Raw genomic sequence first — 15,427 nt, 5'->3', positions numbered from 1 at the left:
CGGGACACCCTGTAGAAATAATTAAAAATAATTAGCTGTATATAATATTTATATATTTGTATGTATTTTGAAATGTATATATTTTGAAAAATAACAAATAAAATAGTTCATACCAAATTGCTATTTGTACTGTTTATTACAAAACCTAATGCCTCCCTTCCCTTTTCCATTCCAAAAGAACATTAACCAATTAAAGAAAAAATTAAATAAAAAGAAAATATGGACGCAAAAAAAATATCATTGCGGCAATAAATTCTGACAATTTAAAAAAAAATAATATGAAATTGATCAGATTTTATAAGTACACCCATTTCAAAATTTGGTATCAGGAGAACATGATGTGGGAGGAGGTGGCACGAAAATCTTTCCAATAGAAAAGTTGGATTCTGAAATTTGGTATCAGGAGAACATAATATGCGAGGAGGTGGCACAAGTTTTACTTTTCGGGATTTCTGTCACGTCATTTCTTGGAATCATCGAACAAAATTTGTGAAATTGAGGTTTCGATTTGAAAATTTTGTATCAGGAGAACATAATATGCGAGGAGGTGGCACGAATGTCAATTCTTGGAATTTTGATGACGTCATTTCCAAGAATTATTCCGAAAAATTTGGGAAATCGAGCCACTGATTTCGAGTTTTGGTATCAGGAGAACATAATTTGCGAGGAGGTGGCACAAACCTCAATTCTTGGAATTTCGATGACGTCATTTCCAAGAATTATTCCGAAAAATTTGACAAATCGATCCACCGAATTTCGAATTTTGGTATCAGGAGAATATAACATGCGAGGAGGTGGCACAAAATTCTCTTCTTGGAACTCTGATGACGTCATTTCTGGGAATTATGGAACAAAATTTGTAAAATTGAGCTCCTGATTTTAGAATTTTGTATCAGGAGAACATAATATGCGAGGAGGTGGCACAAAAATTTTTCGAGGCAACGATCCAGATTTTGAAATTTGGTATCAGGAGAACATAAGTTGCGAGGAGGTGGCACAAATGCCACTTCTTGGAATTCTGATGACGTCATTTCTAGGAATCTCCGAGGATAATTTTCCGAATTTCGCCGATTTTGTATCAGGAGAACATGAATTGTGAGGAGGTGGCACAAAAATTTTTCGAGGCAACGATCCAGATTTTGAAATTTGGTATCAGGAGCACATGACATACGAGGAGGTGGCACAAAGATTTCAAAGGACCTCAGAATGACTTGCAATTTTTTGACATTCGATGTAATTTTGTGGTATCTTGGATTTTTCGTTTTTTACAGTGTTTTCTTTTTTCTTTTTTTATTCTTTTTTTTTCTCGAAACGTACGTGCAATGTTTCTGTACGCTATTTATCGCTTTTTTTTAATGGAATTTTTGGAATTGTGGTATGTGGGAGGATTTTAAATAAATAGAGGTGTCATATATCTTTTTTGTAACGTTTATTGAATTCTTTCGATAAGTACAAATTACAATAATCTTACAAATACATTTTATAAGTTATAAATAATATATATTTGTAATAAATAACTTCTCAGGATTTCTCTTCTGTTAGCTGAAGACTCCTCTTCTTTTTATGGCTGTTGGATGCTGTGAAAATCTGTCCTGCACGTCGCGGAGACCTAAACACACAGAAATTTCGATTATTTTACTAAAAAAATGTTAATGTTAATAAGAATTTTGTCCACTATGAAACGTACCTATGTCTATTGTCCTTCGTCGGTTTATCCTCGAAGCGTCAACTGATTAAGAAGTTAAAAACAGGAAAGACGTGGGTGGCCACGCAAGGACGAGGGATGTTCTTGTTAAAAGCGATTCGTCGAAGATCTCCCTTGGCCAACATAATCACCGATAATAGTCGGTCCGCTTCTAAAAACGGGAAAACTTTCCTTCCATCCCCTGGTCGGTTCACCTTCCAAGACGTTGGAGGGGCTTCCTCGGCTGAGAAGTTGGTTTACCACCCCCGGGGGTGGTTAGCGGGTCTAGTTAAGGGGCGTCTTAATTACCCACCGTAATGAACACCTTGTCGTAAAAACTTGCGCCGGTTTAATTATTTCAGAGCAGCCTCCCTTGCCGATCTCCTTGCTCGGTTACCCTCGTTTTTAGGGGGTTGTTGTTCCACACCACCCTCCGCAGCTAAACGGAACTGACAACAACAGCCGAAGATTTCTTTCTCGATTAGCACGCACTTTGCTCCTCTCCCGAGCGTGTCCTTTTAACCTGCGCACTCCTGAAAATCGAGGAAAACGAATTATAAATATTTGACCATGTAGATACATAATTTTCACCCCCCGTTAAATTGCCACGTATAATTTAGCCCTCGAACAATGCACAATCGTTGCGCCTTCGCTTTCAATTATTCCCACAGCGGATTAATTAGAAGATATTGTGGGAGCGAGCGAGGGGTGTATTTTCTGTCGCGACGGAAAAAATCGATGTCCACGATCGACCCCGTAACATTTCCAAGCCGAACACGGTGCTAAGGTCATCGAGGTGCAGGCGAGGAAAACGCAATAAAGGCGCGTGCCCATCTACGACGGCGTCGAATCCAATTACACCCCCGTCCCGCGACACTGTCGGGGATGGCAATACTTTTTAAGGGGTGCGTTTGCAACGAGAGAACACGGAAAAGGCCCGTACAACCGGGTATTGCGGCACGGTTTGTCGTCTCTCGCTTCTATAAATTCGCGGGAATTAAACGAAAGAATGCGGTCTGCCTCGACGTACGACCGGGCCACCCCTGCCCGACCCCTTAGCCCTTCGTCTCGCTCGCTTAAAAGCACCGCGCAGTCGGATTTTTTCTCTCGCTCGCGGCTCATTTTTGGGGGCTCGTTGGATTTTTAATTAAGGCCGCGGCGGTGACTCCCACGCCAAGAATGCACGGTATCGTGCGAGGTATTTTGCCGAAAAACCACCCCCGTGACCCTCGTCCATGCAACTGCTACGTCGGACTGGCCGAGGAGGAGGCCAGCGTTATTTAATAACCACCAGTTCGATCGTACCCGATCCGCGTTCTACCTTCTTTCCTATTCTCGACTATTGACTTTTCGAGAAAGCAACCTCATTTTTGCGGCGATTCCTATCGTCCCGAGTTTCTCCTTTTTATTACATTATTGTTCACCGTTTAAACAGAACTATCGATCGTTGCGAATATCCTCGAACTATCGATAATACCGACAAATATTTAAACCTGGAAGCTCTTTACAAAACAGATATTTTACCTTGAAATCTCGAAGAAACTGCAAACAATTTTTTCACCGAGCACGATACAGTGAGAAAGAAAGTCGAAGAACAGAAGCATATTCGCAACCCCTCGGATTTAATATTTAAAAGCGCATCTGAAATACGTCGATTGTGGAACATAAACACGAGGGTGTTCGAGGACTGGTTGCCTCTTAGGGCCAGCGGATGATTTATTCCTCGCGTTACATCCTGACCTGAGAATTTATCTTGGCTGTGACTTAAAGGGTGGCTCGTGCCGAATTACAATTCTCCAGGTTGTAGCTACCAATAAAATTTCAGCTACGCGAGTCTCGATATTCTTCTATCTTCGGAGACTCGATCGATTCGAAAATACCGAGCAAGAAGATAATAAAGACAGTCGAACCGCCAAAGTTTGCAGAGACTTTCTAATTAGAAAAGCTAACCCGCAGAGGGGAGGGTTGTCAGAAATTCCGGGAAAGGAGCAGACAGGCTTCTTCGAGAATTATGCGCGAACGTTCGACCCCACGGCACTGTAAATCCACCGGTAATGTACACACATGAGACCAAGGGTGGCGGTGCAACCCTCGCGGTCCTCCCCAAGCCGCGCCGCGATCGACCCTCTTAAACGCGAATTTGATATACGTAAATCTGCCGGCCGGTTTCCATAAATCAAAACCAACCCCTCGCTAGCTGCTATGGACTGCAGAGCTCGACTGAGAATAAAGAGAACGGGGCCGTGGGAGGGGGTGTGCAGTCACCCCCCTGGAACGGTAGACTCGAGAACATCCGCTCGACATCTTCTTTCTTAAAAATTGATTCCTCGCTGCCGCTTTGATCCTCCTTGGGACACGATGGAGCTACTCCTAGGGGTCGCAGAATGTTTCTCACCCCTGCCGCCGGAAACTTGTTGGTATTGTTTGCCGGAATTGACGAGTTTATTGTGCTTCGATTGTTCCAGTCATTCCGATACACTGCCGATCTCTTTAGAAACGAAGAGAACAGTAATTTGTCTCGGGGCGAAATTAACCCCTTGCGCTCTTAGGCGCCATTCGATTTAATACGATAATTTAAAAGAAGCATTATTTCATTAATTCTATAATAGTGCTTATGTGATGTATAAACATAGTGAAATAGACAATAGTGGAAATTATTAGTAGAGAAATAATAACTTCGAAAGAAGTCATTTTAATTAATATTTTAAAGTTGCTGTTTGTAAACAGTAAAATTATCTTCGAGTGCAAAGGGTTAAAACGGAACGAATGGTTCTATTATTAGGTATTATGTCCGTAACGGTTATACAATTATAAAATTAGGCTCGAAATTTGTCGAACGATAGAGTTAAAAAATGTTCGAAATATCCAAGGTCCGATATTAATCAATGTTTGGGGAAAATACGGCCATTAGATTTTCGCTTTTTGCCCGGACAGGCTAGCCAAGATAATTCTCGCTCTCCTCAGATGTTCACTTCAATCTTTCGAGGAATATTTGAAGAGGCCAGATCAAAGCGTGTCTGGTCAATTTCATCAACATTTGAATACGATCTCTTTCTCTCTCTCTGTCGCGTTTCTTCCGCTATCTCTTGCTCGCCGGAGCCAACGAAACAACCCCAGCCTTTTGGATCTCTTTGCACGAACTGCGAAAAGAGCCAAGAGAAACGAGTCGAGAGAAGCTGGCAGACAGAGCGAAAGAGAGAAGCTGGCGAGACGGAGAAAGCGAAAGAGGACGGGGGATGAGAACTTTTGAAAAGTGTTGGGTAAAATGAGAAGCGTTAGACGAATGCGCCGATAACGTGGAACTCGAACATTCCGAAAGACATCCCCCGACTGACGCGATGCTCTTTTCGACTGCTTCCACCAACTTTCAAACGGAGGATTCTTCCAGTGAAATTCTATTTTACGAATTCGGGCCTTTGCCGCGATCGAATGGAACGTCTTCCTTTGCCCCCGATACGATCAGCCGCTCGACCAAATGTATAATTAATTAACCAGAGACCTAAACTGGAATACGAACCGGATTTGCTTCTGATAGGAGCTCGAAGAAGGATCGCGAGCGATTTCCTGCGGTATCCTTTGTCGAAGGTCGTGCGTTTCTCTCGCCAGAAACTTAACAGAGATTTCGAAGCAGAAATATTTAAATACCGAAGACAAGAGAAGTTAAAAGATTGCAGGAATCACGAAAGGTCGTATCGAGTTTAAAAGTTCCAGGAAGGCGGAGATAACGCTGACCGAGTCGTGTTCTAGGAATTAAAATAGAGAACGGGGGTCGGCGAGATTCGCATAAATTCAGCCACGTCTGGGGATACAGCAACGAAGAGGGTAGCCGGGTGCGGCGCGATCAAAGCGTAATTTTAATTAGGCAGATTATACGGAAAGATAAAAATTATTAAAATTATTGCCTTAATGAAAGGGAACCTTCGCCTGGTTTACGGAGGGACGCGTAATTAAACGTCGGGAGTAGCTTCCCCTGGCGAGGGTTGTTTCGTTACCAGCCCCACGGCTAATATAACATAGTGCTCGATTAAAAACCTACGATTCCTATTTATTCATTTTTCTACCGACTTATCGATCTTATTGTTATTCCATTCGCTTTCAACTCCTTTTGAACGATACCTGACGTTACTGTTTATAGATCCAGCCCACTGATATTAAAAATATAAAATATGATATTAAAAATATAAAAATATAAAAAGTCCCACTGATATTAACACTAGAACTACCGACATTAAATGCTCGTTTATCGAAGAATGAAAAATAAATACTAAAGCATCAAGTAACATATAGAACTAGTTTCTACCTCAAAAAAATATGACAATTTCTATAAAATCACGACAATAAAATTTTGGGTAAATATTGACAAAAGGAGACCCAGCCCTAAGTCACATTGACCTTGACATATGTTGTCAAGGTCACTATCCTGAGTAACCTACAATAAATTTTAGCATGCGCTCGTTGTTTATTCAAAAGTTATTAACAATAAAAGTTACTAAATAAAATGAATATTTGTGACATTACATATATTTAAATATATTATATATTTGAACATCCTAGAACACCCCAGGCAAGGCAAAATTAGAGGTTAAGTTAGGCTAGGTTTAGGTTAGGTTAAGTTAGGTCAATATTAACCAAGATGTCCAATCTTGTCGTACGTCGAGATCGATCGAATATTGACAAAAGGTGTAAATATTAACCTAACCTAACCTAACCTAATTTTGCCTTGCCTGGGAGTAAGGGGTGTTCGAGGATGTTCAAACATATAATATATTTAAATGTATGTAATGTCACAAATATTCATTTTATTTAGTAACTTTTATTGTTAATAACTTTTGAATAAACAACGAGCGACGGCTAAAATTTTTGACGACGAAAAAATTTCCATAAAATAACGACAATAAAATTTTGTAATATAAAATGAGAAATCTGAAACCAGTCATTTTGACTGGTTGGCAGTTCCTTAAGTAAGAAGTATCGTGTAAGATGAACGTTCAAGAAAATTATTTCGTTCAAACTAAAACTTTATGCACTAAATGTATAGCAATTCGAAGAAGTTCTCGCGAAGCAACTAGTCTTAGGTCTCGCAAGTGGAAACTAGAAGGGCAGTAAAGTCAGGTGACATCTCCGTCGAATTCTTAAACGGTGTTCTCGCGAACAGGTCGAGAGGAGCCAATGGAAGGTCGATAAGAGGGCCGCCCCCTGCTGATGGCAGATCAGCCCGCAAACCGCAAGGTGCCACCACACCCCCAAAAACCATCCCTGGCACCCCCGCGGCCAATGATCGGGCCTAGCCACCCCCAGGACCACAAACCAACCGCAAGACGATGCGCAGAACCGCCTCGTTCACGCACGTGCCGCGCATTCCGACCGCAAAACAAAATGGAGCCCGGAAGGGTGTTAAGATTTTCCAGCGCGTCTACCACCGAAGAACTATGTCCCTGGTTACCGTGGACTCCGCCAGAGCTTTTGTACGGCGTAGGTAACGAGGATGCAAGCGGTATAATAGCTGCGTTGGTGGGTGCTTTGGTACATGTGAAAGAAAATTAGAGGTAACGAAAGAGAGAAAAGATTACTGGGTTGGACTGGCAATACGCGACGTAACAATTTTCAGGCAAGATATGTCACCTGAGTTCACGTTTCATTTCGAGTCGAGAGGGAGATTCATTTTCTGATTACTAATCACAGTCACAGTTTAGGTCTTATCGGGGCTGAACTAAATTACAAGTTTAATTTGGCCATCGAAATCTTGATATATTTTGACGAGTCTGATACGTGAATTCAGAGTTTGAATTTGGTCAAGTAATTTTGCTGGAGTAATTTGTCAATTACTGACAAAGCTGTATAAATCATAGAGCAAGAGGTTAACATTCGATGCGAGAAGAAATCCAAAAACATTGCCAGGAGTGGAGCAAATAAATGTAAAAACAAGGGTAAATTGCAGCGTTAATCGGCGAGAGCATCCGCGAGAGCAAAATCAGCAGAAGGCGCGGACGAACGTGACGGAGAGGAACCGTCGTCAGCTCGTGGATCGACTAGAATTTTTCTGGGTGAGTTCTCATGAGTGTTGGCACCTCGGAGAGGTGGGCGAGCTAGCGGGTAGCAGGCTGGGGTTCTGAGGTACCCCAGCGTGGCCGTTGCGGCAGCGGCTGGGGGATCCCGCGCACCCGCGGTGAGAGAACAGCCGAAAGGGGTGGCTGCGAGGATGTCATGGTATGAGGGCGAGAAGGAGCCCGGTGGGAGGAGGGATTTTGAAAGAGGGTCGGTGGTCGAGGTGGAGACGTGGAGGTGGAGACGACGAAGGAGAAGCAGCTTCGTGGAGGAAAAGCTGGCGCGGGTCGAAGGGGTGAGGAAAAGTGAGGAGAAGGAGGCAGTGGATCCGGGGGTGGGTTGCCTAGCTACCGGCGAGACCCGGCCAAGATACTCTCAGATCTCTCTCTGTACTGTTTTAGGTCCGCTTCGCATATTTTGCCATCGGGTTTGACCATGTTCTTTCGAACTTGGCCGACAACGTCCGAAAGAAAATCGTAAAAAATATTTATGGAAATTACTTTGTCGATGGCGAAGGAAACTTCGGATACGCGGACGAGATTTCTCGACCCTTAATGACGGAAACCTTCGCAGCTTTAATTATAATTTGTAACTGAACGAGAAGACAGCACCTGATTATTAATTCGACGACAAATATTTTATTACGTTCGTCAGAGACATAGTCATCGTTACACTGTTGACGTTAGTTTTGATTAACGTAATAGGTGGTTTATGAACGGAGGGCTGATGAATATGAATCTGGACATGTGTCATACCGCATATGGCTGTTACTGTGCCAGTCAACGTAGCAACGCGTCGAACGGCGCGAACGAACACGCGGGCACTTAACGATAAGCCATCGAGAGGAGACGTCGACTGAATTTTTTTCATTAAATTTTCAGTTTCTCTCGATATCGGGTTATTCTTAATTTGTAATATCGGTTTTCGAAGGAATGTTATACCTCGACTAGTCTTAAAATCCTGTGGGGCAACGCGATGAAATAAATGTCGATAAAAAGAAATAAAAGTCGATTGAACAGTTGAGCGAACGTTCTCCGAATGGAGCGAGGATAACAAGGCATCGAAGATGACGAGGGAAATTAATTTCCTTCCTCCGACAAGCACGGTGCTCTTTACACTGGAGGAAATCTTCTTCTCGTATTTGCATAGGCAATGGGAAATAAAAAATTGAACATCAATCCAAGGTAGGTGGGGAAGAAAAAGAAGTCGCGACGAGTAGGAGGAAAATAATTGGGAGCACTTTTGAAGCCCAGGCGAGGGAAACTCGAGTGTCTGGCCCTTCGTGAAATCCCATGTATTTTTTCCCCATGCAAATTTCGCGTCAATTGTTACTATCTTTCTTGACGGAACCCCCACCCTGTTTTATAATACTCTCTTGGTAAATAATTACATTAGACTACCCTTTACTTCCCTTTACTTATATCTTCAATGACTATCTTTTTTTAAATTCGATACGCTGCTTTCATGATATATTTGTAATTTCATAAAAATGTATACGCGTATTTTGTAATAAATATCGTTATGGGATATGTATGTTTGAATCGAGCGAGAAGAGGAATGGAAAAGATAGTCTTTCTTTTTGAAAACGCGATACCGGTGTCGCCCTCAAGCGAGCAAGACGGCAAAGACATTTAAGAAGACTCACCCTCTTTCTTCTCTCTACCCTTAAGAAAGTAGTTTCCACCCTCGTGGTAAGGCAGCTCGAGCGAGTCGGTAAAGAGCAATCTGAAACGAATATTTTTAAAAAAGTCAGCAACTTTTTTTAACTGGAGGTTATTTCTACAATTTGTAATACTTTTAGTTTCACTGAAAAATGAAAATATCTGATACTACTTAGAAAAAGAACGGGAAGGGAAAATAATATTCCGGCTTCTTCTTGTTTTCTTAATAATATTAAATGATTAACACGGAGTAACGACGAAAGAAGAAACAAAGAACTCAAAATATTTTACCATTCGTTTCTAAGAATCGTGCAAAAGAAGCGAAAGAATTGGAAAGACTCGTCGGTAAGAAAGGAAAAGAATAAGACGACTTTCTTAAAGAAGTGGCGCCTCCTTTTAAGAAGTCTCTAGTACTTCTGTTCGCCGCTAAGAAAAGATGGCGCCTACGCCGAAGAAAACCTCTTTCAACCAGCTAATTCTCGACCCCCCAAAAAACCGCTCCCCCAAACAAGACTGCCACTTCTTAACGACGAAAATAATTAAAACGAAACTTCGAGGCGTTTTTATCGCAAAAATTCGTAGCGAATTTACCACGATTTAAATCCAAGAGCGAGCCGTAAACGCGGAACCTTCACCCTCGGTGGGAGAAACTCTTTTTTTCCGGGTTCACCCTCTTTTCCAGCTACCCCATGGAACGGGGATGTTCCAACAGTAGGAAGAACAAAGGATAGGCTGACGGTCGGTTAATTTAATCTAAGCAAACATCATATAGATGGTAGGTGAATGTGTAGCGCAGGATAGAAGCAACGTTGAAGGAGGGTTGGAACTCGCTGGAAGACGGAGGGTGGAACGGGGGTGGAAAGGAGCAGGAGGTGGTTGCAGACTCTGAATCTAGATACATACGTAAGTACAAGAGTATTCAAGATGGTGCCGGGGAACGATGTTTAGCATGTAGATGAAGATCTTGGTAATCAAGGGTTGCAGCCCCGCGGGCGTACTTCGTCAAGTCTTACTTATTTCTGGCCTTCGTCATGCAATCCGCGATCCGTCAGTCTCTCACCCTCGCTTCCAACCCTTTAGAGATTCTCATGAATTCCGTAACAGACATTTTTCAGTCTTCCTTTTCCATGTTATCAAGATTTCTCCAAGATCCTTACTACCATAAATTTGACAAGATTTTTAACTCCCAACACTCGGAACATAACGTCAAAAATAACATTCAGAAATATCCGTAAAAAATTCGTAAACTTGACCTATTTATGAATAATCGAGTTGCCTATGAAATTTCGGTGATCGATTTCGAGCGACTCGGTATGCAGAGGGGGTGAAAAAAGCGCGAACGAAAAATGCCCCAGAGCCCCACATACCACGCGGATCGAACACGCAACACGAGCGTACGCGCAGAAAAATCTTCCCCCTTTTTTCCTCTTTGTTTCTCGTTCCCTGTCGATCCTCTCTCACCTTGTGCACGCATAGAGTGCACGTGGCGTTCACCGTAAACGTTCGTTCGGCTTGGCAAGCCAGAAACGAAAGGGGTTGAGGGAGGTGAACAGGGTGAGCCTTGGTCGTTACACGCACCGGTCACTGCCACCCCCGTTGGCTATCGCCAGCACAAGCCCCCATGCAAAATCACCCTTTGTCCCGGTCTCGATAGGAAATTACTTTTTGTCCGTCGATTACGGGGTGAATTTTCGGACAACGAGACCCGATCATTTCGAACGAGATACGGCTTTGGTTCCAGATAGTCGCGAGAAGGGGTGTCTCGGGGTTTCGTTAACCGACCACCACCGTTCTACCAATAAATCGCACGGCCAAGTAACTCGCTAACTCGCTTCTCTCCTTTATGCATCTTTGTTTCAATTCTTCTAGACAATATTCTTTGCTTTAATTTCTAGACAATATTCTTTGCTTTAATTTCTAGACAATATTCTTTGTTTTAATTTCTAGACAATTTTCGAAGTAAATGAAATATTGTCGAAAGTAAAAGAAATTCGTACAGTTGAAAAGATAACAAAAGTATCGAATTGGCTACAAGGGCTGTGTTACCTTGATATGTTACCTCGAAGTTACACGGATGGGTTTGAAAACTGAATTCTTTTCAGACCCGACCGAAACAATGGCGAAGTACGCGTTTCCTCGAGAGAAAAGAAGCAGTGAATTTACGGTGAAAAAGTTCCTCGACCGTCGTACAACGAAATAAAAGCTGGACGCATCAGAACAGGAAGCGACCATTCTTCCCTCCGGAGGAGAACAATCGTTCTCGCGATCGTTCTTTGTCGATTTACGAGACCGCGTCTCGAAGAAAACAGAAGTACGAGGAAAAATCGAGAGGCTGTCTCGATGACACGGTTGAATTTACCGACAATTGGTAATGCGGCTCGACTGCAGCACAATAAATCGGTATGGGCAACTGGTCGAGCCAACGAGCCGTGTCCCTCGTTGCAACCAATTCTCCTCTCCCTCTCTCTCGCTCTGTATTCGCGCAAGAGACACCGCAGAGAGGGAAGAAGAATGGATCGGTCGACGGAAAGAGAGAGAAAAGGCTGGGACACGAGGAGAGGGATGAAAAGCCAGAAGGGGTGAAAGAGGGACGCAGACTATCCCGACGTTTACCGCACGCTATTCTTCATACTCCATTATCCGTGCTCCGCTCCACTCTGCTCCATTATGCTGGCAACGCGTATAAACGAGGAGTCGCGCGGTTCCAAGCGCCACCGTCGTGTCCATCGGACGACTACCTTCGCGAAACACCGATAAACACCGCCCAGTTTGCCACCGACACGTGACAAAAACCTCACCTTTTTACCGACTCCCAGAAAAGGGTTGCTGTCGGTGCGAGTTGAGGGTCCTGACAGATATTCCGTTTCCGTGAAATATTTCAAAATGATACTAGCTTCAATATCTCCGCTCGAATAAGTATCGACTGTTCGATAGCGAAGAGTAATTGATAGGAATTCGGAAAAAGATGGTACGATTGAAGAGAAGTTGCGCTATTTCCGCGTAATCTAAACGTTTCCATCCGAATTCTCCGAAGTTGAATCGGAAAGCATCGATCGACGCCAAAGGGGTAGGTAATCAGCGAATTATTCAGGAAACTAAAACACGTCCACCAGGGAAATTTAATCTCGAGGATCGCTAATATCGAGCAACCGAAGCTCTGAAACGGTAAATTCGAAACGCGAATTCGTTAGCCGCTTACAGAGGCAGTGGTGGAGGAAGCAGAAGGCAGTCTTCTCTCGGAGGTCTACGTTTAATTAAATCTTTTGCGAATTTACATACACGCAGCTACGTTGGTAAGGATCCTTTGGAACACGACGGCTTTTGGGGAGAGAAGCTTTGTAGAGATTCGTATCGTTACCTGTGCAACCCTTTTACCTGACTGAAACGCGTCATTAAAGAGACCGATCTTATGTACTTTTTACGGACCGTGTAACGTCGATCCCTCGTTGTTCAGGAGACCACACTTTCGAACACCTTACCGGCAACCGTAAAGCGATTAACCCCTTTGGTTGTCAACTTTCGGAACGAACGTCTCAATTATTTTTCTACCCTTTCGTTAGTCGGAAGGTATCGGAAGGGACTATAGGAGAAATACAATTCTTTCTGACTTGGTAACTTATAGAACAGAAATTATACTACGAATAAAGCAACGTGATAGTGTGTCTTACTACGTACGTCTAATTCCACTGCAGCCCTTCACCTGTTAATAAAAGAATCTAAAAATCTACTAGTTAAACTGAAAAACAACCTGAAACAGAAAATGTAACTACGCAAACAACCAACAAAACGATTGACTATAAATAAAGAAAATAATGCAAGAAAATATGGACCGGCAAGAACCATCACCACTTCGTATTTTGAAATACACTTTTATTTGGACTAAGTTAAAAACTACGATAACAATAGGTCGGTAGATATGTATATCGGAAATTATTCTTTCGGGGGGAGGCGCAGAGTGTTAATCGTCGGCGGTAGAAAAAAACAACGATTAAATCACCACCGACGCGTTCAATCGTATCGCGCCGTAGGACACTGTGACGCAAATTTCGGTTTTGGTTTCGGTTTACCGGAAGAATTTCGATGTGAAAGCGTACCGTCGGCATGCTTCTCTTTCGTTGAATCTTGACAAGTTTTTCCTCGTCCCTCGCGAGAGACTTTTTATCGTCGACTCGACCGAAACGCGATCCGCACAATTCTCTTTAACAAATTTCCACGTTTTTAACTCGACGAGAATCGCAACACCGAATCACGCTCGGACGATATTGCACGAGCCCGCAGTCGAATCGATCCACGTTATACTATGAAAACATAATCGAAAGAAATCGAACTTGTACCGACTGTATCGTCGACTGATGTTCTTTAAGTCGCGCAGAAAATAATTTAGAGGATCTTCTCGAATACTTTAGATCGCCAACAAATACTAACAAGAAAAGCGTTAAGAAGTAAAGTCATCGGATCGATCCTATAATTATTTTGAGCATCTTCGCTTAGTTTTATGAACCTTTTCGTTGATAGGAAGTTCGAAGACGTAAAAACGTAATCGAAGCAGAAAGTAAAATTTTCGCGTATCCTCGAAATGAAAGAATATGAAACTTAAGTCGAAAGCACCATCATGGATACAGTCGATACAATTGGTTACGTTTCTCGTAGTCTGTCGCCAGTGATGAATGACCCGACGAAACGACAATGCTCTATCTATGTACAGTGTTTATATACATCATCGTCATCGTCACCATCACCGTACCAGCACCAGCACGTTCACACCAGTCTCACGCATTCGCCATTCAAAAAATCCCGTTCTCTCCGTCGCTTAATTACAAATCAACCCACTCTAGAGATTCGTTGAGACACAACCAGCGGAAAGATCGATCGATCGTGATTAACCTTCACCACCGAACCTGCACCGTGACTGTCATTTTTCGAAATCGTTAATGCCCACTAAAAGTAGCTAGTTTCGTATCGAGCCAGCACATTTCACCGATCACAGTTTTGCTCGTCGACGATCGATTCGTCGTTGTTCGTTTAAAAAAGACGACGATACCCTACGACAGAGGCTCGTTCGACGAAATTCTTAGGAGAGGACCTTTGTCTCAATAAGGCCTCCACACGTTATTGTCCGGTCTGACTTCTCCCTCTCTGACGCTGCAACTGTCCGTCACCGTTCTCTGTTCGGGGCTCTCGGAATTTTGAAACTGGTTGCCGTACAGCTGAGAGTAGAGGATGCTGGGAAGCACACCGGACGTCGGGAAGTAGTTGCCATAATTCTGTCCGAAGGCTTGTTCCTCGTGCACGGGACTCTCCGTGGTGCTGGAGTCCGTCGACAGGGATCTGGGTGACATGTAGTCCTGGTACCTCTGAATCGATGTTCCGGACATCAGGCTGCTCAATGGATCCAGCGGATCCGACTGACCCGTCGTCGTCGAGTCCGGGACCACTGTCGTTTGCAAAAGAGAAACCAGCTTTTCTGTGTTAATTTTGTACTCGCCGAGGAACAGGGTTGCATATCGATCGCCTTCAAAATTCCTATAATCTTAACAAGGAACATTCTCGCGTTATCTAAGTTTCTCCAGAAAATCATTTTTCAATTTACTCGTTTACGTCATTTTTCAATTTCGAAACTTCCATGACAGCTTTTCTTCTCGTATCTTTTTCGCAAGATTTAAATAGCTACACGGAAATAAATTACGACGGGTATGCTAAATTTGATACAATAAATCTAAGCACTCACAATTGCAAACCGTGAGATGACTCAGAATTGCTGTTACCAGACCAATACTGTTTTTCAGTAGTAAAAATCGATATTGACGAGACGGATACTCGCGATGTGAATTAAAATTAGTAACGATTGGGCAATTTTTTACGAGCAAAGTAATTGAAAGGTTTGGATACGATGTACAACGTAAGATAACGCGAACTTTCTGCTTTGTAACGACGTTTGTTTCGCGACGATACGTTAGTCCGTTCCCGAGATATCGTCGTTCGAAGAGAAGCATAATTTTTAATGTTTTACCGAGTCCATCCTTGTCGCGCTCGCGGC

At 43.0% G+C, this 15,427-nt stretch overlaps 1 protein-coding gene across 12 annotated transcripts in view; it reads right to left on the bottom strand.

Annotated features, from left to right (window-relative positions):
- Positions 1 to 13,243: 13,243 nt before the first annotated feature.
- Positions 13,244 to 15,427, bottom strand: part of LOC100881898 (uncharacterized) — an 88,364-nt gene continuing 86,180 nt past the window's right edge. For all 12 annotated transcript variants that reach the window (XM_076534390.1, XM_076534392.1, XM_076534389.1 and 9 more), the window contains one exon: positions 13,244 to 14,824. In XM_076534390.1, coding sequence (XP_076390505.1) covers positions 14,481 to 14,824 — 344 coding nt within the window. In that variant the 3' untranslated portion in view covers positions 13,244 to 14,480. The remainder of the gene's footprint in view (positions 14,825 to 15,427) is intronic.

The sequence above is a fragment of the Megachile rotundata genome, chromosome 8 (assembly GCF_050947335.1).
Source record: "Megachile rotundata isolate GNS110a chromosome 8, iyMegRotu1, whole genome shotgun sequence".
NCBI lineage: Eukaryota > Metazoa > Arthropoda > Insecta > Hymenoptera > Megachilidae > Megachile > Megachile rotundata.
This window is presented reverse-complemented; position numbering and strand designations above follow the sequence as displayed.